We start from the raw sequence: 23,734 nt of genomic DNA on the forward strand, positions 1-23,734 counted from the left end.
GGGAGGAGCAAGATGGTGTGTTTATATAATCCTGAGGATAATCATTACCCTTTCATAAACCCATCATATTTTTAGGGGTAGACTTTTGTGTGTGACAGATCAGCAGCTTGTATTGTAATCCAGGGTTTGCATTTGGTTGCCGAAGAACACAGATTTTCCTGTTGTGTTAATCTGATGTGACGCAGTCTGATGAATTGTTGCATTGTTCGGGGGTTCATTTCAGGTGAACATGACTGAACTGAAAACATTTGGATCAATTTGGTGATGAAAGCATGGTAGGACAGTCGCCACAGAGCGCTTGTGTTCTGTAATGCATTTGCCAATGTTCTGCAATAGCCTAGAATATTGATTTCTGAGGGGTACAAAAAGAAATGCATTCTTTTCTAAATAATTTTGCTGTGTTATCAGTGGTTCAAATTAGATGTGCTTCTATTCAAAATCACATTTTTAGATAATTTATCCTTACATTGTATGAAAACACAACTCTCATGAATACATTTTTCTTCTACAAGTCAAAAAGTTTCTTTGAGAGACCAAAAACGAAATCTATGGTTGCACGACCTGCCGTATAAATACCGCAAACAAATTCAACAAACGTTAAGGCTGTATGGAGGAGTAGATGTCCTGGTAAGATCGATAAGTCCCCCCCCACCCCCTTTAATACTCAGATATCTGCATTATCAAAAGCAAAATGCTCACAGGTTCACAGCTGTTGTCTTGGTGGCCACGACAGGCCATGATTCACTGAGCTTTTTTCCTCATCGAGGGGGTGGCATACGGGACCCTGGCATGGCACAAATAGACGGGAGTGACTCCTCTACTGGAGGCAGCTAACGCCAGGGTCGGCATCTGCTCTTTTTAACCCCTTGTTTGAGTCCGAATGCTCATTAGCAACAACAAATTTGTTCTTGACACTAATTACTGCTTCCCAGGGAGCTGTGGAGCTAGAGGAATGAAAGGGGGCAATCTACTCATCGTGTAGGCATTACATAATTCAGGCAGCAGCGAGAAAAACAATAGCTCTTGGCCTTTGTGGTGTTGGAAGCAAGGTGGGGGAGTTGCCAGAGTTAGCATTTGCCTTCATTTTCTCTAGACACAATGACAATGGCCTGGACCATTGAGCGGAGAGACATCCACATGTTAATGTCGTGGCTGTCTGTTGACATTTTTTCGATGACGTGTCCAAGCGAGTTTATAAAAAGATTTCTTTGTTGGAAAATAGCTGTTGCACCGACCCAAAAACAGAGGTGGACGTTCTCATGGAATTGCTTGAGGAAGTGCCCAATGATCAAGAAAATGTGTGGGAGGAACGGTAGCGCTCCCCCCTCTGCACCAGATGTCAAGTGTTAGTGTATTATCAAAGGACACGAGTGTGGCCGGTCCTCCTCGCAGGCATGCACAAAAAAGTGCATTACTCATTCAACAGCACCATTGAGCCTACACTGTTATTATTCCGTAAAACACCCGCTTTTATTTCACCCTCTACAAATATCATTTGCGTTCTTCTGCTTCCTTCAGTTATTTGACACATCGAAATAGACTGAAATATATTGAAATCTTGAGACCTGTCCGTGTTTAGCTTTTTTTGTATTGGCATCCTTCTTAATCCACTATGTTGGGTGCTGGCATTTTCAGAATGGACCCTTTTACATTACTCCCTAATTACAGCCCCAAACCGAAGCCAGTAACAATTAATCATGGATCCTATATGAGAAATTGTAGATTAAAACAGAACGATGTCTTTGAACTCTGTCTCGCTGAACTGCTCTTTGGAAAGGATATGGGGAGAGACTAATGGCTTGACTTAATAAAAAAGTCTGCTGCTGTTTGTGCTTCCTGTGTGGCTAAGTGCAGGCCCACCCAGCCGCCGGAGCCCAGAGCCCGGTGGAAGGGCCAGTGGAAATCGGCCGTTCTCCACTCGTGTAACTGCATTTAAACAGATCCCACGATAAGGACCGTAACCTGATTTCCAAATGGCTTTACCGGGTTTTGTACCTTGTTATTCAAAATCTATTCAAGAATGGATTTGAGTGCATAGGAAAGATCCTGAGGTGGCCTAACCATGAGATGGTCTCTCTTTGACCAATGGCTCGTACATTATGGACAGAATGAATCACTTGTTCTGCGGGACAAACATTCCTGCACACACCCCCATGCCTTCCACCCAGCTAAAATATCTTTCCCTGCCTAAGTTCTTTGCAAGAGTTCAATGTCAATTTTTTGGCCTATTGGGGGAAGCTGCGCTCACGTGAGCCTGAGGCAGGTTTGCAAGCGGAGGCCAGGAAGAAACCCCCCTGGGTGGGGCTGTTCACAGGTAAAAACACTTTTACTTTAGAGATGGAGCAGGTAGAGCAGAGCACCAGTAATAATTGTCATTGTTACTGCAGAATACATTCGGGGTGGGGGGGGGGTGTGAGAGTGACTGTGCTGTATATTTTAAAATGTAATGGGCATGGGTTTTGCAAATGCCTCCCTTCTGGGAATCATGGGGTGCCTGGAAGCATTTCCTCTTTCAGAAATTAGCCACCTATTGCAAAACAAAGAGCCTGTGAGGGAAATCAATGAAACCGAAATAATGTGTTTTTATGGTTTATGGCATGTGCGGCAATCACCTCAGTGGGATATACATCACATGAACGTATCCATTAGCAATATAGTAATGGACCACGGGGAAGAAGAACCTGGTGCTCCCGAAATTAATAATTGAGAAATGAATAATTGATTTGGGGAGGGATGGTGGGGCGGTGTGTGGTTCGAAATGACTTTGAATCCTTGGCACATTTTCCACTTTAATTGGTGCTTTGTCTCAGCGTATGATTCCAAAAGATACGAAAGATACGAACATTTAGCAGCATTATTACTTGAAAAGTAATTTTTTGTCATTTTTGCACTGAGCGATCAGTGTATATTTTTAGTTAGACACTGTGTTTAAACTTGAGACAGGTGTATTTGTGTGTGTGCATGTGCAAATGTGCATGATGTAATCCTGCTGTGTACAGACTGGTCTAAATATGGCAGTTCTGTTGTTTGCTTGGTTTAACCGAAATACTCTGTCACATTTATCGTATAAACACGGGAAAAGCGCATTGTTTATTCAGCCCAGTGCTGCACATGGTTGCTGCGCGGCGAATTGCGCTGGGCCACTTTATCACCAAGTGTCTTCAATCTTCCCCGTGTTTATGTTTGCAAAGGGCTTTTTGCGCACTGAGCGAGAGCCCTGAGTCCTGTTCGAGGAAAGCCTCTTTAACACGGTGTGTGGGACATGCAAGCAATGCCGGAATGGCATCTAATGGCGTAACCAAGGTTAAATCCGTGGCTCTTCATGTGACAACTGCTGTGGGACTTGGGATGTCAACAGTCGGCAGTTCTCTAGAGTGTTGAGCTGGGGAGGAATTTATTTTTTTCATGTATGGCACCTAGCGTACATGATGGAATAATTTGGTGAATTTTTTCGAGCCCTTGGCTCTGTGGGGCATGAGAAGGGCGGTTCCACTTCTTTGGACGGCTGATGAATGGACTGAATATCCCATGGGCCTCGTAACTGGAGCCCGATCATAACTGCAGCTGCTTCAGCAGTGCATGCAGCACTCACTGCAGAGGCAGACACTCCCACCGCCCACCCAGCACTGAACAGTGCTGCTAGAACCCCCTCCACCTCAACCAACCCCTCTCTTCTGCTACTGATGAGGGTGTCAAGGTGATTTGTCGTCGCTGGCCAATAATAAACAGCCTCACGCTGCAGCCATATTTCATAGAAAACATATAGGCCCTGTTATTGTTGTGCATTTTCTTTCCTGTATTTCTCCGAAGAATTCCTTCAAATACCTAAAATAAAAACTTTTTACACAATTTTAGTTTACGCCAGCAAATGTGGGCCTAACACATCCAAGGTTGTGTACAGGTGAGGAAAAGCGGGTGTGTCCCCGAGTAACGATGGAGAGACTAATTCCACTTTCTTCCACTTTCAGTTCTAGGGAGTCTGACCTCAAGTGTTTTGTGGGTTTAGCGAAGCAAAAGTGCAAAGTGTTGGTGATACATGATACATCGAGAGGTAAATGTTACTAACATTACTCATCAGTTACCTATGGGCCTTGACATAATGTGAACGCTCTGCTGTCATTCTGCTCTGATTATTCAACATTTCTCTATTCATCCATCTTATTAGGCCTCTCCTAATGGTGGGATTATGGGTAATAACTTTGGGGATTAATTGCCCCAGAAATAAAGCCTAGGAATGTTTATTTCATTAATTTGTGTAATGAAACTGATTATTGATGGGGAAACATATCATCAGTGTAGTTACTCAGCCTTGGCAGCCCTCTATTCATTACGTGGCTTGGTGACGTAAGCGTACATTTCCAGAACATTTTCCAGAATTAACCATATTGGGTCTTTAGTGCACAGTCAAGCTATTTGACTTGTTGGTGAGGGGTTGAAGGAAGGGCGTTCTGGCCTTGGAACATGACGTGTTAGCCACACGTGGTATTTAGTACAGAACCACAGCACCCCCGTGTAAAGTGAATGCGAATGGAATTTGACTATTATGATGAGTATTGCGTGGTGTAGCTGGAAATAGAGTTAAACAGGTAAATATGTGTTTACTCACCACTCAGAAATCTGTGAGCTACTCTGTGGGAGTGATGGAAATGACCTCCACAATTTAGCTAAATCAGCCTGGGTTTTCCTGGCTAGAACTATTACGCAATTTATTTTGTAAAGAAAATCTTTTGACTGTTCAGTACTAGCTCAGATTTAAACACTATAATATAATATTTATAAATAAATTTCATTATAGCTAAACATATCACCTGTATAGTCCCATTTTATGAAACTAAATTCAGTATATGTAGCTTGGAGTCTGCTGATAACATACATAGATAAACTAAACATAGATAATATTAATAATATTGATAATAAAACAATATTTATATATTTATATATATTTTAAAAATATGTTGTTTTGTGATCTGAAACAACCAGGACTGTGCTGAACTCTTCGGTTGCAGGAAGCCACAGTCCCACCTCTGCTTAGCACTTTCCCTTCTGTTGCTTCATGTGCAGTGACTGAGGTCCTCCCCCACCCCCCTGTCTTCAGACTGTACTGCAGTAGAAGACGGAACAAACATCACTGACACAGCAAACAAGCAGATTTATTGCCGTTAACACCCTTGATCAATGTGTACTCATAAATCCTAATTCATTAGGATGGCGTAAATAAGGATGGTTTTATTTATTTATTTGTTTATTTGAGGTTCATTTAATTTTTTACAAATTCTATGCCCATGTAGCTTGTGGGTTTGGGCCGGCTTTCAGATTCTATGCCAAACTTTTTTGTCGCTCATAAAATAATTATGCTGATGAAATCCTGACAAAAACAATATTGTTTATTTATGTCTGTGAATCCCCACAGAGCAACACTGATATTCTCATCCAGTCATTCATAGCAGGTTTGATTTTCTAAATGCCTTCAGGCTTCCCCTCAGCAATTGGACGCCATGTGCCACTGACAGCCTTTTGTTGTCCCATCTTGCTGTATTTCTCCCCTGTGCTGCACTGCTTGCACTGCTGTCTTCCCATAATGCCTCCTCTGCCTGGGTTTGCGTCCAGAGACGTTGTTAGAAAGTTAATTCTCAAGGAATTTTTTTTTTTTTTTTCCTGCCAAGTTGGATTCTCTGCAGAGAAAGAAGGTTGAAAGAAGGTTATCCACTGTGGCCTGGAAGTGGCCCTGTGCTGAGCTACAAACGGTGGTGGAACCGTGGACGGCGAGTTGTGAAGTGCAAGGTTGTTCTGGAGGCGAGGTGTAGGAGCAGACCTCGCTCATGAATTTTCCCTTCCCTCTAACATACTAAAGTTGTGTCACATTTCTTCTTTTTCCTTCTCTACTGTACTCCATTGCTAGTTAACAGTCTGGGGCCCATGCTATTAGTCATTTCTGAAAAACCCTGCAATGCACACATCATCTGCACAAAATGATCAGGCAAGCGTTCCCTTTATAAAACGCATGACCGTGTCAGAGAATCCTTTTTTTAACATGTGTTTTTGGAACACAGGCCAACTAGTCATTAATTAATTTTCCAATATAGGGTATCCATTATCATCATCAGCAATGAGCATCTGAGAACAGAAGAGGCTCGATGTGAAATGTACATGGGCTGGAATCTCTTAACTCTATAAGTTAGAAGATAACCATAGAAGCGAGTGAACATAATAAAAGAATTAATGTTTTATGCGCTGACAAATTGTGCACAATTGATTTAATGGCAGGGAAACATATTAAATTAAGGCTCTAGACTGGAATGGCCTTTAAAGGCTGCAATTCCTGACTCTTGCCATGGCTGGCATAGGTATTGATGGGAGGGCTGCCCTTGAGGGAGCTAGGTTTCTGCGCCCTTTCTCTTCACGGAAGATTTACTTTAATTAATCCAAACGAGCGTGAACACACAAGTAGAGGTTTGTACATTTGGGAGCAGGACTTTCAGTGGAAGGCGTGCAGTTTTCAGGTTCACACATGAGTTGCGCTATGAATTTAAGAGTCCTGGACAGGAACATTGTTCCTGATTGATGGCTTCCAGAGGAAGCTGGCCCAGTGGTCAAGGTTTGCAAAAGTGCCTAATTGTTAAATAAATTCTTCCTGTGGGGAAAGAATGAGCATCTGCTTATACCCTGGATAAAGATAGAAGCCAAATCCTATTAGAGTTGTCCTGAAACGTCCCCGGTCGGGACTGCTTCCTCAGGTAACCTTTGTTTCCTCCGTGTCACACATGCGGTGGTAACGGAGGTTAAGAGCTGGGATGTACGGCGCCCGTGCCAGTTCTTATCACGAGCGCGACCCAGCAGAAACAGATCAGGGCTCTAAATAACACACACGGGCAATGGCACCACCGTGGAACGGGGAATAAAGGACACAACCAGGGTGTGTACTGATGCCGTACGCCACGCATTTTGAAACAGGCAACCGTGCTTATTGAAAGTTTATTTTTCTGGCATATCGTAACTGTTATATAGGGTTAAAGATCCTCTTCCACTTTATCTGTTCAGTGCCCTTGTTCAGCAACATCATTAAGCCCGGCGGTAGGAAGCAGTACAAACCTTTATTATATACCGCATAAAACTCGGCTTTAAAAGCCATTGCCTTACTGTGAATAGATTCCTAACTCAAATTAAGAGCTGGGAACAAGGAAATGAGAAAGGTCTTTATCTTAGAGCCACACAAACATGGCATGAAAATGCTGTGGCTCAGAATCAAACCAATGCAAGAATATTTTATTTGTGTAATTTTATTTTCAAGTTAGCATCATAACCCAGCCTAGCCTGTCTAGAGCATCTAGATGTGGCACCTTCTGTTTTTCTTAAGCTCAAAATTGGCCTTTTTACCTTTTTTGTCACCTATTTATCAAAAATTTTAACATAACACAGGCTCTTGACACATAATTTGACTTTTTACTGCTGCCTTCTGAGCTGCCTAGAGGCTTACCGTACCTGCAGACTATAATTAATAATCCAGGTAGGAACTTTTTTTCATTGTTCCACTGTCATTTTCAGTTGTTGCATTACACTCTTCATTCTTTTCATAACATTTTAATACTGCAGTGCATGTTTATTTAGAAATAATGAGTTAATATTTAAATGTCAGTATAATGCAGGGCTGTTTCTATTACTAATCACTTGTTATTAAAGTGAGAGAGGCTATGGGTCATGTTTACAGATGGAGGGAGCCCCCTCCATGAACACACCGCATGCTTCTCTATGGAAACCTGAGCTGCCACCACCAGCTCCACTGCCATGAATGGGGAATCCATTCATCTGTTGCTACGGTGATGGTGCACACCATCGCTTTAGCTTTCAAGTGTGTGTGGCTGTCAGGTTGTGACAAGAGCAGGGTCTTTTTATGGAACCCTACAGATGTGGAAAGATCTGATAATAAGTTAATTATTGTACCTGAATCTATGGAAGAGTTGGGGGAAATCAATATTTTTTAAACTTTTAAAAATATACAGTACTGTGCAAAAGTCTTAGACACCAATAAAAACCACTGAAAGTAAAACCGCTGTCTAACCTGTAATCAAATAACGTAAGAAAAACCCCTATGTCAAACACTGATCAAATATTGATATTGTTTTCATTAAACAATGGCATTATGGGAATAGAGAACGATCCAATTTTTTTTTTTTATTATATTATTTTCTGAGCAGCAATACAATATTGTATTCTATCTGTAGACCTACAGGAGAGCATTCGTGCGTTGGATCTAGAGATACTCCCAGTATCGCCACTTTCTCTTTTTATCATTTTATTTGTGTGTTTTATTTTTAGCTAGTCACTTCCTGAACAGTTACGTTTTGGAAGATGAAAAAACTTTAAGTAGCTTCACTGATACTTAAAACGTTTACACAGTACTGTATCTGCCCAGATATATCAAGTATTGGGTCGTACTAAAAATCCATATCAAAATTACAGTGAAGATGGAAAGCTATAAATAGAAGTTTTGGATTGATATAATTGTGTTTTTGTTTCGCTGATTGTTTGCTTCATTTAAAATTTTGTTGGATTTTTCAATAAGAACGCATTGATATAATTGTTAAAGGAACTTAAATTAGTATGAAAAAACACTTATCATATCCTTGTATGGGACTTTTAAATTAATCCGAAATAGACATAGATTTAATAACCTAATGAAATATTTGAGTTAACCTCTTCATGAAGGTCATCTGCAGGTCATTTGTCAACCGACATGGAATTCTGCTTATTTTGGTTATGTGCCTTTGATACATGTCGGAAATGTCATTTCTATGGCTTAAAAGCACAAAGGTGGATTTTCTAGCAGACTTCATCCTTCACATTGAAGCATACTACAGTCAGAATTTCTGCACTGAAAGAAGACACATGCGATGCCAGTTTGTGTGAGTGGGCACTGCGAATGACACGTTTAATGGTCCAAGCTGACAAACGGGCTCAGGCTGGTGGGAGGCAGAGCTCCCTCTGGTGTGGAGTCAGGGGACATGGCTGTTTTCCTGGATCCACAGTTCCAAGTCTACCAGCATGGCAGAGTTATTAGCATACATTACATTGCTGTTTTTCCCAGATTTTAATGCCGTACTGGGAGACAAAGTGTTGCTGCTGGAAAAACACGGGTCTGTTTTTTTTTATTTTATTTCATTAGACACAGATAGAAAAAAAAACATGATGCTTTACGGGACTTTTGAACGATAAACGATTAGGAGGCATTTTAACGGAAATGGTGCTGACCCTGAAGGTGGGATTCACCAAGTACTATCAGCCGAGCAAGTGTAGTCCATTTCACAGCCGCGCTATAGCTCTCTCTGACAAGCGCCTTTATCCCCTGTGAATAAAGGCCCTTGCTTCCAAGACCACATCACACTTACACACTTACTACTCGGCCGGATTTAAAGTGGAAAAAGGAAACAGGTAAATGGACACAGAGCTGTCGTTCGAGGAGGGATTGCGGGGCATGCTGAGCCGCAGTTACGTAACTGAACTCTGAAGAGCCATGCAGAGGTAGTGTACGACCAGAATGGCAAAAGGGAAGGGAGAATTTTTGGTGCCTGGGTGGGCGAGTGCGAAGAAACACTCTCCCTTTCTGTTTCAAATCACCATAAAAGGAGCAGGCTAATTTGTGTTGAGAAGCTGCTTCCCCACATACACACACTGACACTCAGGAGAGACGCTAGGGAGGGAGGAGTGCGGCCCTTGGTTTTGGTTGCTTTGTGAACACACCGCTCCAGAGTGGAGATGCCGTGCACGAGCAGCCAACCGCAGGGGGTTTATTGGGAAGCAGCTCATGTTTTTTAAATCGACTGTATATCTGTCTTCTTTCCATTTATTTTTCTTTGTTTAGAAGAGCTGCTGCATCATGCACTGATCAAGGCGCTGTTATTCATGCCTGTGCGTGAGATGCCCTTTCACGCCAGAGCAGAAGAGACGCCACGCACTCGCACACACACCCCATGTCTCCCCGGACCTCTCGTATGAGTCTGGTCTGCTGGGTCATTAGCATAAACGCTACTGCCACAAGGTCAAATATTCACGTATTTATTACGGGGAATACGCACATTTTGGGACATGCTCCTTGGCCTCTGAGACTCATTTCAGGAGTCAACCCCAGTCCATTTCTGTCCGACTGGCATATCTGACAGGCATGCCTTGAAGGCAAAGGGTTCGAAGGCTGAGGATGTTTGCTGTAGCTGTGAAGGTTCTCTCCAAGGACGAGGCAGGAGAATGGAAGCCGATTTGGCATGAAATAAAAATCTTTCACTGCTGTGAATGTCAATGTGCGCTAGTAGCAGGTATGATTTTACAAAAGAAAGTGCTGAACAGAAGCAAAAGCGCTGAAGAGAGTCATATCAGCTCCCAAAACTGCACCTTAATTACACATCCGAAGCTCTGACACATCAGTCGGGTTGACTTTCTGTAGACCTTCCTGGGAGGCAAGAGATCAAATCAAAAGCTCCTGCTGTGCTCCTGGAAACCACAGAATTGGCCACTGATGAAATATCTCTGCATTTCAACCAAGGTTCTAGAACCTAAATGTGTAGAATATCTTACATCAGGTTTCATTTTCGATCTTCAGGTCAGTAAGGCTGTTCCAAAAATAGCACATATATCAATAATTGGATTGGAAAGAGGGGGCTTTTTAATTAATTGCGTGAGACTGAAACCACTGGCAGGGGTGATGCACTAATGTGCATGTGAAAAGAGGAATAAATGTCAAATTTTACATTAGAACATTGTTAAGAACAGGTTCTGATACAACATCATGTTTAAGTCTGTAACGTATGGTCACTTAATGATTTTTAAGGTATTAATATTTCCTATTTGTAGTTTCCTAGTTCTACTCCTTTGTTCCATGCTAAAAGGAAAAAAAAAAGATATAGAAAAAGCCTTTTTGTCAGATCTGAAAAGCATGAACATATGCTATGCATGATAAAGAACAATTGAGGCAGAATAAGGTGTATTATGTTTGGGAATCACGTAGAATCTTGGTATATTGTTCCATAATAATGGAACGTTTAATAATACGTTTGATTCTGTGATACTTCTCACTTTGCAGGACAGTTCAATGTGATATGTGTCTAAGAGGAGAATAAAAAAGGGCAATTTCTTTTATAATTTTATTATAAATCATTGCACTATATGAAAGGGAATGTATTTTGTGTGTGTTTGATTCTGTTGCTGTGTGGTGAAAACTGCCTCCCTTAGTTTTGCTATAAAACACAATATCTCATATACATTTGCAGTAAGTATTGAAATTAATCTTCAGTTCATCAATACTGGAAACCAGACTATCAATAATGTATTACCAATGGAAGTATCACAATATATTTCCGTATCGATTTATTGTTCCAACGCTAGTCAACGTTGTTTTCCAGTGCTCTGTTGTCTCTTCGTCTCTGCTAAGGGGGTGGATAACATTCTTCCAAGATGAAGAATGTTGGTATGCCTCATATGGTGTTATTCATAGGGAATGTTCCATAGGATTGCAAAGTTGATATCTGTGATATAATAAAGGTGCCCTTCCCTCTAAGGAAATGGAATTCACTCTAAGTTTCTTCTTTTGTTTTTCCAAACATTTACAAGGGACAGTGACATTACAAATGTCCAGTGGTGACAAAGTCTATAAAACCCCACCATGCAGCAGTTTCAGGGTAAGATCTTACACCATGCCACCGCTCGCCTGTGTTTTAAGGTGCCGCTTGTTAATAGCCCCAGGAATATTCAAGCGGTAAATGAGAGGGAGAGATGACCGATGAGTGGGAGTGCATTTGTTATTCATTAAGGCTCCTTTCATATCCCATGAGCCCACGCAGCTGGAGATGGTGATCGTGCGCCGAGCAGCTCATATTTCAAGGTACGGCCTTATGACTCCCGCGCTGGAATCCTGGTTGTATGATACAGCCGGGGCCGTGTTGGAGGCCTATGCAGCATTTTAAGCAGAGGGGTGTTCTGGGTATGCTGGGAAGGGGGGGGTGGGCTTGTGAGTTCTCCTCTCTCACTTTGCACCAGTCTCACGAAGGCGGATTCCCAGGCTATTTATTGCAGCATGGGCAGAAAAGCCTTCAGCATTCCCACAGGGTTTTGCCTTCGCCCCTGACATCAGTGATGCACGCTTTTCCTTCGGTTTTGCCACCGTTACTGTGGTAACCTGTTGGACAGTGTCAGCTCTGGTGCAGCTCCTCATCTGACAAACAGTCTCTGCTCAGAGAGCGAGCAGTTGGCACCTTCTGCACATCCTACACACAACTGAAGTGGCAAAATTTATCTTTGGGTGATTCCCATGAAAGTTTGGGGCGATGTCACCTTTCGAGTTCCACTTGGCGGTTTACCGACAGCCTCGCGTAAATAGGTGAGGTCGCCTTCGTCAAGCTTCGAGATTTTTTCCATGGCATTGCAAGATTCTCCCACACTTTTTTATTTGTATTGTGTGCGAAAATGTTTTAGTGTTGTCTGCCAAGTGCTGCTTATCTGGCAGAATCTGACATGCAGAGAGAGAGAGAGAGAGAGTTCCCATCTACCCCTGCAACGTCTCTCATCTCTGCTGGAGTATAGAGACTCGCAGGCTCCCACAATTCACTTGGGTTTCACCAGCGTATTTTTTAATGAATAATCATCACCAAACACATGCTACTGAATATGAACAACTACATTGCTGACACTTTCCCAGAGGTGCTTTGTGCGGTTCATGAGAATAATGAATTGCAATAGGGGTGGTCAGCACAAAGCAAAATAATGAAAAGATGGAGTCCTGGACATTCCCCGTGCAGGGCGGCTAGAGGGGAGAGGTGGGGGCTGGGGAGCCGGGTGGAAGTGATCTCTTCTAATGGAACTCTGTGCTAGGTAAGTCAATAGAGCTATCTCCAATTTTCCAGCTGATTTGATTTACCCACAGTAAAGTCATTAGACTTGCAGGAGTGGTTTCAGCGTCGGTTTCCACTCAAGCGTTTCTCAAGCACACCATAATTAATGTGGTGAAACCAGTGGACGGCATTGTGCCCCAAAAGCAAGGACATTCTGCATTCGTATGCCTGCAAAGACTCCTGGGAAGAGCGTGAATGCCATCCCATATTTATTCAGCTGTCATTTCAAGTACTGTTTATGATAATGTTCCTATTGAAAATATTAAGAACTGGGCTAGAAGGCTAAAATTGCTGTAGAGCTGATGCCTCTGTTGACGGCAGCCCACCCCCTATCTATACATGAAGGGCTCACTCTAATCTTACCATTTATTTTACATACACAATTCGTATTTACAGGTGATTGCCCTCTACTGAAAACATAAGATCTCTGATAATCAATTCCACTAATCAACCCCTGACTCCCCTACATGGCCTCTTTATTAGCTAGGACATCTGCTTTATTCTATACAAAATGCATATCATATGTAACTTCCAATGCCAAACAGTAATAAATATAGTGGTTGAATTAGCTATATGGATATATCTGTGGTGATCAGTGAAATTATTTGGCTATTTTCAGTTTATGCCATGATACGACTTTCTCTGCATGGTATTCATGAAATTTGTTAGGGGCAATGTGTTGGATGTGGAAACACTAGCTGGAATGGAGCAGGGCATTTTCAACCTTGTCTGTCCAGTAGCAAAGTGTAGAGCCATCACAGGGTTAATCACAAATGGCACCTCTGCACTTAATTGGAGTGATTTGAGTGCTGCGATAAGCCCAGACAAATGGCACCGTGTTACAGTAATTATTGATTATGTTACACCCTGTCAAAGTGCTGGCAATGAGCTAAGAGGACACAAAGCAGCACAATTAGGTATTTAATGTTTTGATTTTCTAAAATTATAGGTAGGGCATACTTTTTTATTTTATTTAGGGTTTCCCTATTTGCACCTTTAAGCCAAAACTGTGTTTTCACTGAATCTCTCTCTGTGTTTTTTGGTATACATTTCATACTTTATGGATCACTTCACTGATCATTTCTTTTTAAAAACAGGTTTTAATGTCTTTTGCATGGTCCTCTAGATCTTGGGGGTTGAATAAAAATATGTGTTTTTTTTTTACAATCCTGCCAGGCAAGTTTTGAATGCAAGCCATGTTGACTTACTTGAGGGATGAGGTCAGGGGAGATCTCAGCATCAAACACATAGAGCAGTTCCCCCCACACAGGGGCTTTTCGCTACCTCAGCTGCTCTGATAAAGCCAGTCCTCCAGAGAGCTTTCAATGATCTGCAATCATTATATATGTGAGAGTGACCTTTCAATTCCGAAACCCATTTCCATCACCCTAGAGTTGACCGGTTGGCCCCTGTGCCCCATGCAAAAATCTCATTCTTTTGCTACCTTTTCGAAGCCGTCTGTCCTTCATGCATACTTCTTATCTATTAATAATACATTAATAGCCAATTTGGTGTTTGGACAGCAAGTGTGCTAGGTGAGAGGTCACCTAGCAAGAACAGTCATTTTAAAAAATCAAGTCTATTAGCTTCTGTAATAAATACGAGTGTCGTAACAGATCTTAAACAATTTCGACAAAGGATTTGCTGCTTTTTGATTAAGGATTTAATGGCACGTTGCAAGGCGTGACAGAATTGACTAGCTGTCTACAGGATACAGTAATATCCTTTCTTTATGTACACTTAATTACCTTAAGTCTAACGAAATGACTAGCAGGCCCATAAAGGGTAAATATTTGTTTTCTTTCATGGATTTTACATTATATAATGATTACATATAATGATTGTTTAAATAAATACCCTTTAAACATGAACTTCTGTAGATAACCTGAATCATATTGAGTATTATTAAAGTCATATTTCCAGCTGTGGGTTTATCATCATTTTTATATTTTAAATATAGTTATATCACTCCAAATTTACATAGACATTCATTTTCTTCAGTAAATCGTAATAAGACTATGCAAACCTGATGCATTATCAGAATATCACACAGTGAGATCAGATAAAATGATCATATGCAAGATCATACGTGCCTTCTTATTCACTAATTGATTATTCTGTGTGAGGCATTCTGTGTGAGGGGGGGGCAACATCAAGACTGTAAATGTACAAGTATTTGGTCAGGCTGGCGATTCTGACTCCTCTCCTCTACAATCGATAATGGGCCCGGGCTGACAGACAGCGGGGTGGAGTGGCCGGGGTCATTTCTCAGGAGGACGCCACCACCCCGGAGCAGAATGACGGGCCTGGAAATTGCCCAGCTGCCCTGGATGACAGGCACTTAAGAGAGACTTAGGGTCCTTGAGAGTTAGTGTGTTACCACATCTGGGAGGGGGGTGATAATACTTCACTACTTCACACCATTGTTGTAAATGTAGGGGTCAGCCAGTGTGCATCTTGAGGGTCAATGAGGATACCAATTACTAATATTAAAAGACAAAACAACATTTTTTAACTGATAAATAGTGAGGTAAAAAAAAATGCTAAGACCAAGAAATTCCAAAATTTCATGGCCATGCTTTTCATTGACATTTTAAAATGTATGTTCCCTGAGGTTTCTCTATCTTTACTGACCGTGTAAAACTGTTTAGCTTTGGTAATTGCCTTTGTGAAAACGAGTGGCTCACAGAACTCTGAACTCATAGAGCATGTAGCAAGTCATCTTATCTGCTGTTAACAGGTCATTATGTTCCTGTCTAAGCCAATCACCAGTCACGCAGCTCCACTGTGCCCGGCTTTCTGAGGACAGGGCTGAGAGCAAAGGCCGCAGGATGCTTGGTTGGATAGGTAGCTGATTTCCTGTCGCTCCCTCTCTCTCCTGGTGGACAGAAGGCTCTCAGGTCCGATTGTGCAGCCGGTGTGACTAATGTCCGCATCAGCAGAGTGCTAGCCTGCAATGAGGGCTCAGCAGGGGCAGCGGGGGTCTTTATGGCAAGCTGCACTCCTTCCACATTCTGATGATATAAGCAGGCCTGTAATGAACAGATGAAAATGAAATGAAACAGGAAAAGAAGAAGTTAAAAAGTATTCCTTGTATTCCTGTAAGGTGGCAGTTATTCGGAGCTACTCCTTAACGGTGTCCTGGTCTGAAAACCAACGCTATTTCATCTTGCTTTCCTTCTCACTGGGCTGGACAGGGGGTCGATTATTCTGCAGCCATCCAATAAAGTACCTGTAGACTCACGATAGCTTTCCGGGCCGGCTACAGACTAAAACAATATTTCTTACCATAATTATCATTTGCTGTTAATAACCTAATAGCTTAAATAATAAACGGGATTGAGAGATGCTGAGTGTTTGGATGCGTTAATGTTTACAGATGGGCTGAGCTTCTCTCTGGTCAGGGAGGGGCTCATGGCTCTTTCCGGCGGATTAGGCTGGGGAAACCAGAATCAGACCTTGTGACTGTAAATCAAGTGCAAGTAGAGTCAGCTTCTGTAATTGATCTTGTTAACAAATCCCACTCAATTAAAACAGGTTAATGCAAAAGCAGCCCTGTATGCCTCATGGAAAAAAGGTTGAACGTCTGTGACGAGGGCTTGTTGCCACCGGTCTGTGTGTGTGATGGGCTGGGGGTAGGTGATAAGCAAAAACAGACAGACATGCAGAAGAACAATCTACATAATCTCTGTCTTCAAAGACAGCTACCATTGGTACCTGTTTTGCTGCTGTTTGATCCCATTGTCGAAGTTTGAAAATTAGCCAAGGTCTTAAATGTCTGACAACACCACAGTTTTAAGGTCACATTCTTTCAGCACTTCCAGTTTTGGCAACACAAGAGTATCTAAGAGGTTTATGCTTTAAGTCAAATCCATTGCACTGTGAATGTTTTCCCAAAGGAAACTAACTGGTTCCATCATGTCAGAATCAGAATATCTTTATTTTCATTGTAGCGAAATTAGCCAGAGCGGTATCTTAAATACTGCGTGTAAAAAAGAAAGTAAGAAAAGAGAGAAAGCTATCTTTAAAAAAATGAAGGGATTTTGTACATTTCTTTTTTTATGCTTTTAATTGCTTTTAGATGCACACTTTTGACTTAGCTTAATCCCTTTTATAAATGTTCGAATTACATTTGTTATGGTGATGGAGGTGTAATTACGGGGGGGGCAGGTTTAAGTGGAAGACACAGTACCATTACCTCTTCATGAAGTGTGGACTCGTGGACACAGCTTCGTCTCAGACAGAGCTGTGAAGGTCAAAGCCCAGTGTTTACATGTTGAACGGCCAAGACTGCCATGCCAGCCGTGATTGAGTCTGCATTCACTTCATAAATATCAATCCGCCCCTCATAAGGGAGGCCGTTTTGACCTGCCACTCTTAGATGTGGTTCATTAGCATTTGCATTTTCCCCCCATTTTCTGCCTCTGTTCTCATTCATCGTAATGATGTGGGGGCCAGCCGCAAGCCACCACCTTGACCCTGAGAGACTAACCGCATCGGATTTCCATTCCCCTCTTTCCTGTAGAGTGAACAAACAGTGGCATCAATGCCAAGGCATGCAATAGATTTCCTCCGGTAGTGCTTTTGTGAAGTGACTGGCCATTGATTCACGGTTACACTTCCTGTTTACATTCTGAAATTGTGTATTTTTTTTTTTTTTCAAAATGGATTTATATGGCCTTAAAATGACCCCATCTGCATTCTGTTCTCATTTCACTGTGGCTCCACACAAGTGTGGACGCATTACACCGTGAAGCAAAGTATTGGGTCAAGAATCAATACTTCTAAAGCAAAATGGATATTCATCCCCACACCAACCTCTTTCCTTAAAGTAATGCAAACAAATCTTATAATCTTCTACTTGAACATGCCTAATCTCACATGACATAATATGTAAGTACAGAGATGCAGATTGGCACCTAGCTCTTGGAATTCACAATTCAAATTCCGTAAAGCCTCTCCCAATCTGATCCTTTTTTACGTTGTTGCCTTTGGATGTGCTTCGCTGTAGTCTGTTGCAGGAAGAGATTACAAAAACAATATGAGAAGTTAAATCAATGCGCCAGATGCTGTGCCCATGTGACAAGGGGCCTTGCATCACAGAGTAGCCTTCATTCGCTGGAGCACGGTGGCTTAGCAGCACACGTCCAGAGAATAAAGAAAAATGTCTAATTTCCTTGGCAACAGATTTATCAAGGAGCACCACCCGGGGGAACTAAAACAATGGCAGCACAAGACGAGATGACATTCTCCAATAATGGCCTCCTCTGATTTACCTCTGTCCCCTGAAGCAGCAGATGAAGGTGATGAGTGGGGTGTGTGGTATCGACCACTTCCTCTCTGATGCTGCCTCGGGAAGCGTTTGGGGTTAAGTTGGAGTGATGTAGGGAGGAAGTGTCACAGGACTTGTGGAGGGCTTCGTCCTTGACCCTGCGGCAGGATGATAAGCCTCAATGGCAGCTGCTCAATAGGGCCAGCAAGGTCCGCTTAAGCCCAGCACACCCACACATTCGCTTATGAGCCTAGTCCCCCTCACCTCAGGCTTCACATGGGTGGCAGTTTCTTCCAGTGAGGTCTTGCATAGCTGAAGAAATCAATATGCTGGTCGCTTCTTGGCCGCATAATGTATTCAAGAATTTCCTGTCTGTTTTGCATTTGAAAATGACCATATTTGTGATAGTATACTATTGACACAGTATTTTTGAAAGTATAGAAGATTTAACATACTGGGATTGCATTCATTATTTATTCCTTGAATCTTGACTTCAGAATATTTTTGTTTATTATTTTTTTACTTTTGATAAAATGCTATCACAATTCCCACCAATATTGGACAGGGATACTCATGTACTAATTTCTGTATGTATGAAAGGCTTGAAAGGCTGCTTCTAATTCTCTTTATCCTTTTCTTACAGATATTGGCCATAATATCCATCTTGTTCATCATACTTTCAACGATTGCGTTGTCCCTGAACACCCTGCCTGAACTCCAAGTGATAGACGAGTTTGGCCAGGCCAATGACAACCCTCAGCTTGCACATGTTGAGGCAGTCTGCATTGCCTGGTTCACCATGGAATACCTTCTGCGCTTCCTGTCCTCACCGAACAAGTGGAAGTTCTTCAAAGGTCCCCTGAATATAATTGACTTGCTGGCCATATTGCCATACTATGTAACTATTTTCCTGACTGAATCCAACAAAAGTGTGCTGCAGTTCCAGAATGTGAGGCGTGTGGTGCAGATATTCCGTATTATGAGAATATTAAGGATTCTTAAACTGGCCAGACATTCAACAGGACTACAGTCTCTTGGCTTCACGCTAAGGCGGAGCTACAACGAGCTTGGCCTGCTAATATTGTTTTTAGCCATGGGAATTATGATTTTCTCCAGTCTGGTGTTCTTTGCTGAAAAAGATGAGGATGCCACAAAATTTACCAGCATTCCAGCTTCTTTCTGGTGGGCAACCATCACCATGACAACGGTTGGCTATGGAGACATATATCCACAGACACTTCTTGGCAAAATAGTTGGGGGGCTTTGCTGCATAGCTGGTGTACTGGTAATTGCCTTGCCCATTCCCATTATTGTGAACAACTTTTCAGAATTCTACAAGGAGCAGAAGAGACAAGAAAAAGCCATCAAGAGACGAGAGGCACTGGAGAGAGCAAAACGGAATGGCAGCATCGTTTCCATGAATCTAAAAGATGCGTTTGCTCGGAGCATGGAGTTAATGGACGTGGTGGTTGAGAAAAGTGAAGAAAGGCGCGTAGATAACCATCTATCACCAAGCAGATGGGACGTCCCAAAGCGCACATCATCAGACACTAGCCTAAGGTCCTTCGATAAGAAGTATGAAACTTCTCATTTGGGCTCTCAAGAGTGCATCAAAATGTCCAGCCCTCAACACCTGAATGTTCAGAAGTTAGAGGAGATGTACAACCAGATGACCAAAGCACGGTCCTTTTCAGATCTTAACACAACAACATCAACTGACCCAGCAGCACAAAGACAGGTGGAGCTGGAGATGGAGGGCCTATTGGCCAAAAAACATCTTCTGAAAGAGGGACCTGCCACAGAAAATAGAAGTGTATCAAGTGGTGACAGCGCCACCGCTGAAATGACACAAAGCAACAAGTCTTCCACTCCACAGAGCCCAGCTGGGCAGGTACAGTCAAAGAACCCAAAGGCCCTTTCTCCTCTGGACCTTAGTCAGTTAACACCACCCGGAACTGAGGCAAACAATGCAGGGAGCCAAGCAGACGTCCTCAGAGATGGTCTGTATGAGCTTGTCCCCGGCAATCCAGGTAGCAACACGTTACCCACACGCGATGATAATGAGAACTTCAACCAGGTTGTGGAGAACATCAGAAGCTCCATGAGAGACACAAATTCTGAAAAGATGAAGGACCTCAAAGTCAACTTCTTTGAGACTGCTGGCGAGGTTCCTCCGACACCTCCCAGCACCTGCTCCCCTCAGGACATGAGCAGCAGCATGCTGGAGTCCCCTGAGGGCGAGCCTCCACTGCTTTGCCCGGAATCAGAGCCACTTTTAATGACCACAGAGAAGGATTCCCCTGACAGGCGTAAGCTCCTCACAGCAGGTCAAGAGGAGCTGGGTTCTCTTCCAGTGGGCCACGAGGAGAAGACACTTGTTGAGGAGGCAGGGGCTGCGATGGGCACTTCCCCCAAAGCCACCGCGCAAAACTGCACTCAGGGTGTGGTAAGCGGCGACGACAAGCATGACAGCAACCAAAGTGGACACAAAGTGGAGAACCATATGTTTACCCCAGAGATCCATCTTATTCCAGGAGACGGGAGTCTCTCCCCAACCTGTGAAACCAGCATGTGACTGTGGGAATCTCACGGGCAGACCCTCGGCAGGAAAACAAAGTGGTGCATAGGTGGAGAAAGCGACACATTTGCATGGCATGACAAGTCCCTTTTAGTAGAGTTGCTGAATGAATGAAACGAGAACTGCAGTCTGCAGGCACAGCATGGGACTGATGGGCTCCTTCCAGGCTCATATTTATCCTATTACACAGAAATGTTGATTTTACTGTACATTGGAACTTCTTTTTTTTCTTTTTTTTTTTTGCTTTCTTTTTTGTCTTCATTTTCTAGAGACTTCATGAAATGCACAGAGGGCACATCTTTAAAAGCATGCATTTAAAATGTAATTTTACGGTGCTTAGTTTGCAGAAAATGCTCCACTGTAAATAGAACAATAACAATGGCAATGCACAGAATGACAGTTAAGTGTCTATTTCCTCTAGAAGTACAATTTTTTTGGAATCACGGGATCTGTTTGCATTCTTGGTCCGGCCATGGAAAGAGACTTGCACAGTAGCGACCTATACAAACATATCATAACTTTTGACGGGAATGCAATTTGTTCCACAATGGGGATAAAAGAAAACGTTTTTCATGCAAACTATAATGCTGTAACAATTTGTTCTGTTCAGATTACAGTTTCGTGCCCTGTTAAAAAAAAATGATGATATGACCAGAATGTTTTATGGTAAAAGATTAAACCTCATTTGTTCAGAAACATACAGTACAGGCCAATTCTCTCTAAAGGCATAAAACTATTAATGAACACATGTGGAGTTATGTACTTAACAAAAAAAGGTGAAAACATGTTTTCAAAATAGCCGCCCTTTGCTCTGATTTTCCAACAGTCTTGAAGGAGTTCCCAGAGGTGTTTAGCACTTGTTGGTCCCTTTCCCTTCACTCTGCGGTCCAGCTCACCCCAAACCATCTCTATTGGGTTCAGGTCCGGTGACTGTGGAGGTCAGGTCTCCACTTTTTGTTAAGTACACAACTCCACGTGTGTTCATTCATAGTTTTGATGCCTTCAGTGAGAATCTACCAATGTAAATGGTCATGAAAATAAAGAAAACACATTGAATGAGAAGGTGTGTCCAAACTTTTGGCCTGTACTGTACATCCATAAGCTTCAATTCAGTCAGACAGAACATGAAACATACATACATATAATGATAGTGATACATACATGATGTAACTAGTATAAATTTAGGTAGTGATGCCAAGCCAAAATATGGTCAATATGTACATCTAAATATGTAAGACAATAGGTTAGAGAGGAATAGAATTTAATGTAGGATTTGTAGTGTCCCAAAAGTGCCACTAAACATTTTTAAAAAGTTTTGTTCATTAATTCATTCCATTTAGTCATAACATACCCTCCGTTCACCCTTAATTAATAATTGTAACCTACCAGAGAATATGAGGTGATGTGCTTCGCTACTCTTCATGCTGACCTAGGACCAAATTGCTACTTGCATTGTTTGTGGGTTTTTTTTTAACTGTCATCTGTTATTTACATAGTCGCTGTTCAGATGCTGAACTGCAGTATGGTATACGAGCTTTACACTGTTTTTATTTACTCATTTAAAATATTATTTTTAAGTCATGGGTGGTTTTATTGATTTGTCATCCTATATTCTTCACCCAGGAAGTCACTTATCATTATGATTCGTTCCAGTCCTGCCGAGTATTGAAATTATTTTGTATCTCTGATCATTTGGGTTGCACTTAATGGCATTACCAATAGACAAGTTTGAGATGGATGTAAATCCAATCTCTTGTGTATTTTTCCACTCAGTTTTATGTTGCCTTTTATTCAGAAGAAATTGTTTGTATATTTCTTGCTTTGGTGTGGCACTTTGCTGAGTGATGAACTTTTATTTTATTAATTATGACACATAACCTGACAATGGGACAATGTTCTAAAGATTTTTGGGTTGATTCAGCATCGGTTGCTTTTCTGGTCACAAAGAAGCGTGGGGGAAGTGCAATACAGCATACTGCAATCTATGCAGGCCAAGAATTGTGGCACTTTATTTACAGTCCAGTGGATTTGTAAGTGTACAGGCAGGCAAAACACTTGTATTTTTCAGACGATATGTATTTAATATTCACAGTAATGGGGTTACCACTCAAACATGACAAACTGAAGTGTTTTCCTAGAATATTGTGTGATTGATACAGTGGTGAAAATACTGTACTGGATGTCAGTCAACTACAGTTTCTTTTTTTGACCAAAAAAAATTATTTGATCATGTGAGCCTTTTATAATTCTCTGCAAACAGGTTTCTTTTGTATAATTTCAGAAAACAATCTATAAATAAATGTATAATTTTAGGCCTATCAACAAATCAATTTTATTTATTTATTTATTTTTTGTGACTCAATACTGGCAAGGATATTTTTTCTAAACCAAAACCAACTTCGAGAACTATTTCCTGCCATACAGTGGTTGAAATGATGTGTGCCTTTTCATAAAAAATCCTTTATGAGAAGGCTACAAACCATTTGGCTTTGTTCATATAGCACTGTACAGAAAATTCTAATTTTTTATAGGAAAAAATCAGGTCTTTACGTAATAGATACAAGTACTATTATTGAGTTCTCAGGTTTTCTATAACGTTAATGTTCTGATAGGGTAGAAGTGTTTTTTTCCCATCGGTAGGTAGTATTAGCTTTCATTTCCACAATGTTGTCAAATGTGCGTTGACGTCTTGGATATCCTGGGTCTGTAAGGTCTGTCGCACTCGCACGTGAAACTGGAGGACTGTGAATGAGGTATAGCATGATAATTGATCTCACGCTTGTTTGGAGCACGGACGGGAAAGTGAGGACGGGGAGCCATCGCAGGATGGGCTTGTGGACCGTGAGCCTAGCCAGAAGAGCATCCACAACTGTGCATTTTCTTATTGGGCTTACAGATAACGTTTGGCTCTAGGGGGCTTCTGCAACCCCAAGAAGCGGCTTTTCAGATAAAGTGCAGAGGGCTTCAGTCCAAGGAGTACTTCAAATCTTACCCAGTTCAACAATGCATTTA

The 23,734-nt window shown here is 41.9% G+C and overlaps 1 protein-coding gene across 1 annotated transcript in view; it reads left to right on the forward strand.

Moving 5' to 3' along the window:
• Positions 1-21,522, forward strand: part of kcnb2b (potassium voltage-gated channel subfamily B member 2b) — a 64,142-nt gene extending 42,620 nt beyond the window's left edge. The window contains exon 3 of the mRNA XM_028967930.1: positions 18,788-21,522. Within this exon, the coding sequence (XP_028823763.1) occupies positions 18,788-20,719 (1,932 nt within the window). The 3' untranslated portion in view covers positions 20,720-21,522. The remainder of the gene's footprint in view (positions 1-18,787) is intronic.
• Positions 21,523-23,734: the final 2,212 nt, after the last annotated feature.

Source organism: Denticeps clupeoides, chromosome 2 (assembly GCF_900700375.1).
Source record: "Denticeps clupeoides chromosome 2, fDenClu1.1, whole genome shotgun sequence".
Classification (NCBI taxonomy): Eukaryota; Metazoa; Chordata; class Actinopteri; order Clupeiformes; family Denticipitidae; genus Denticeps; species Denticeps clupeoides.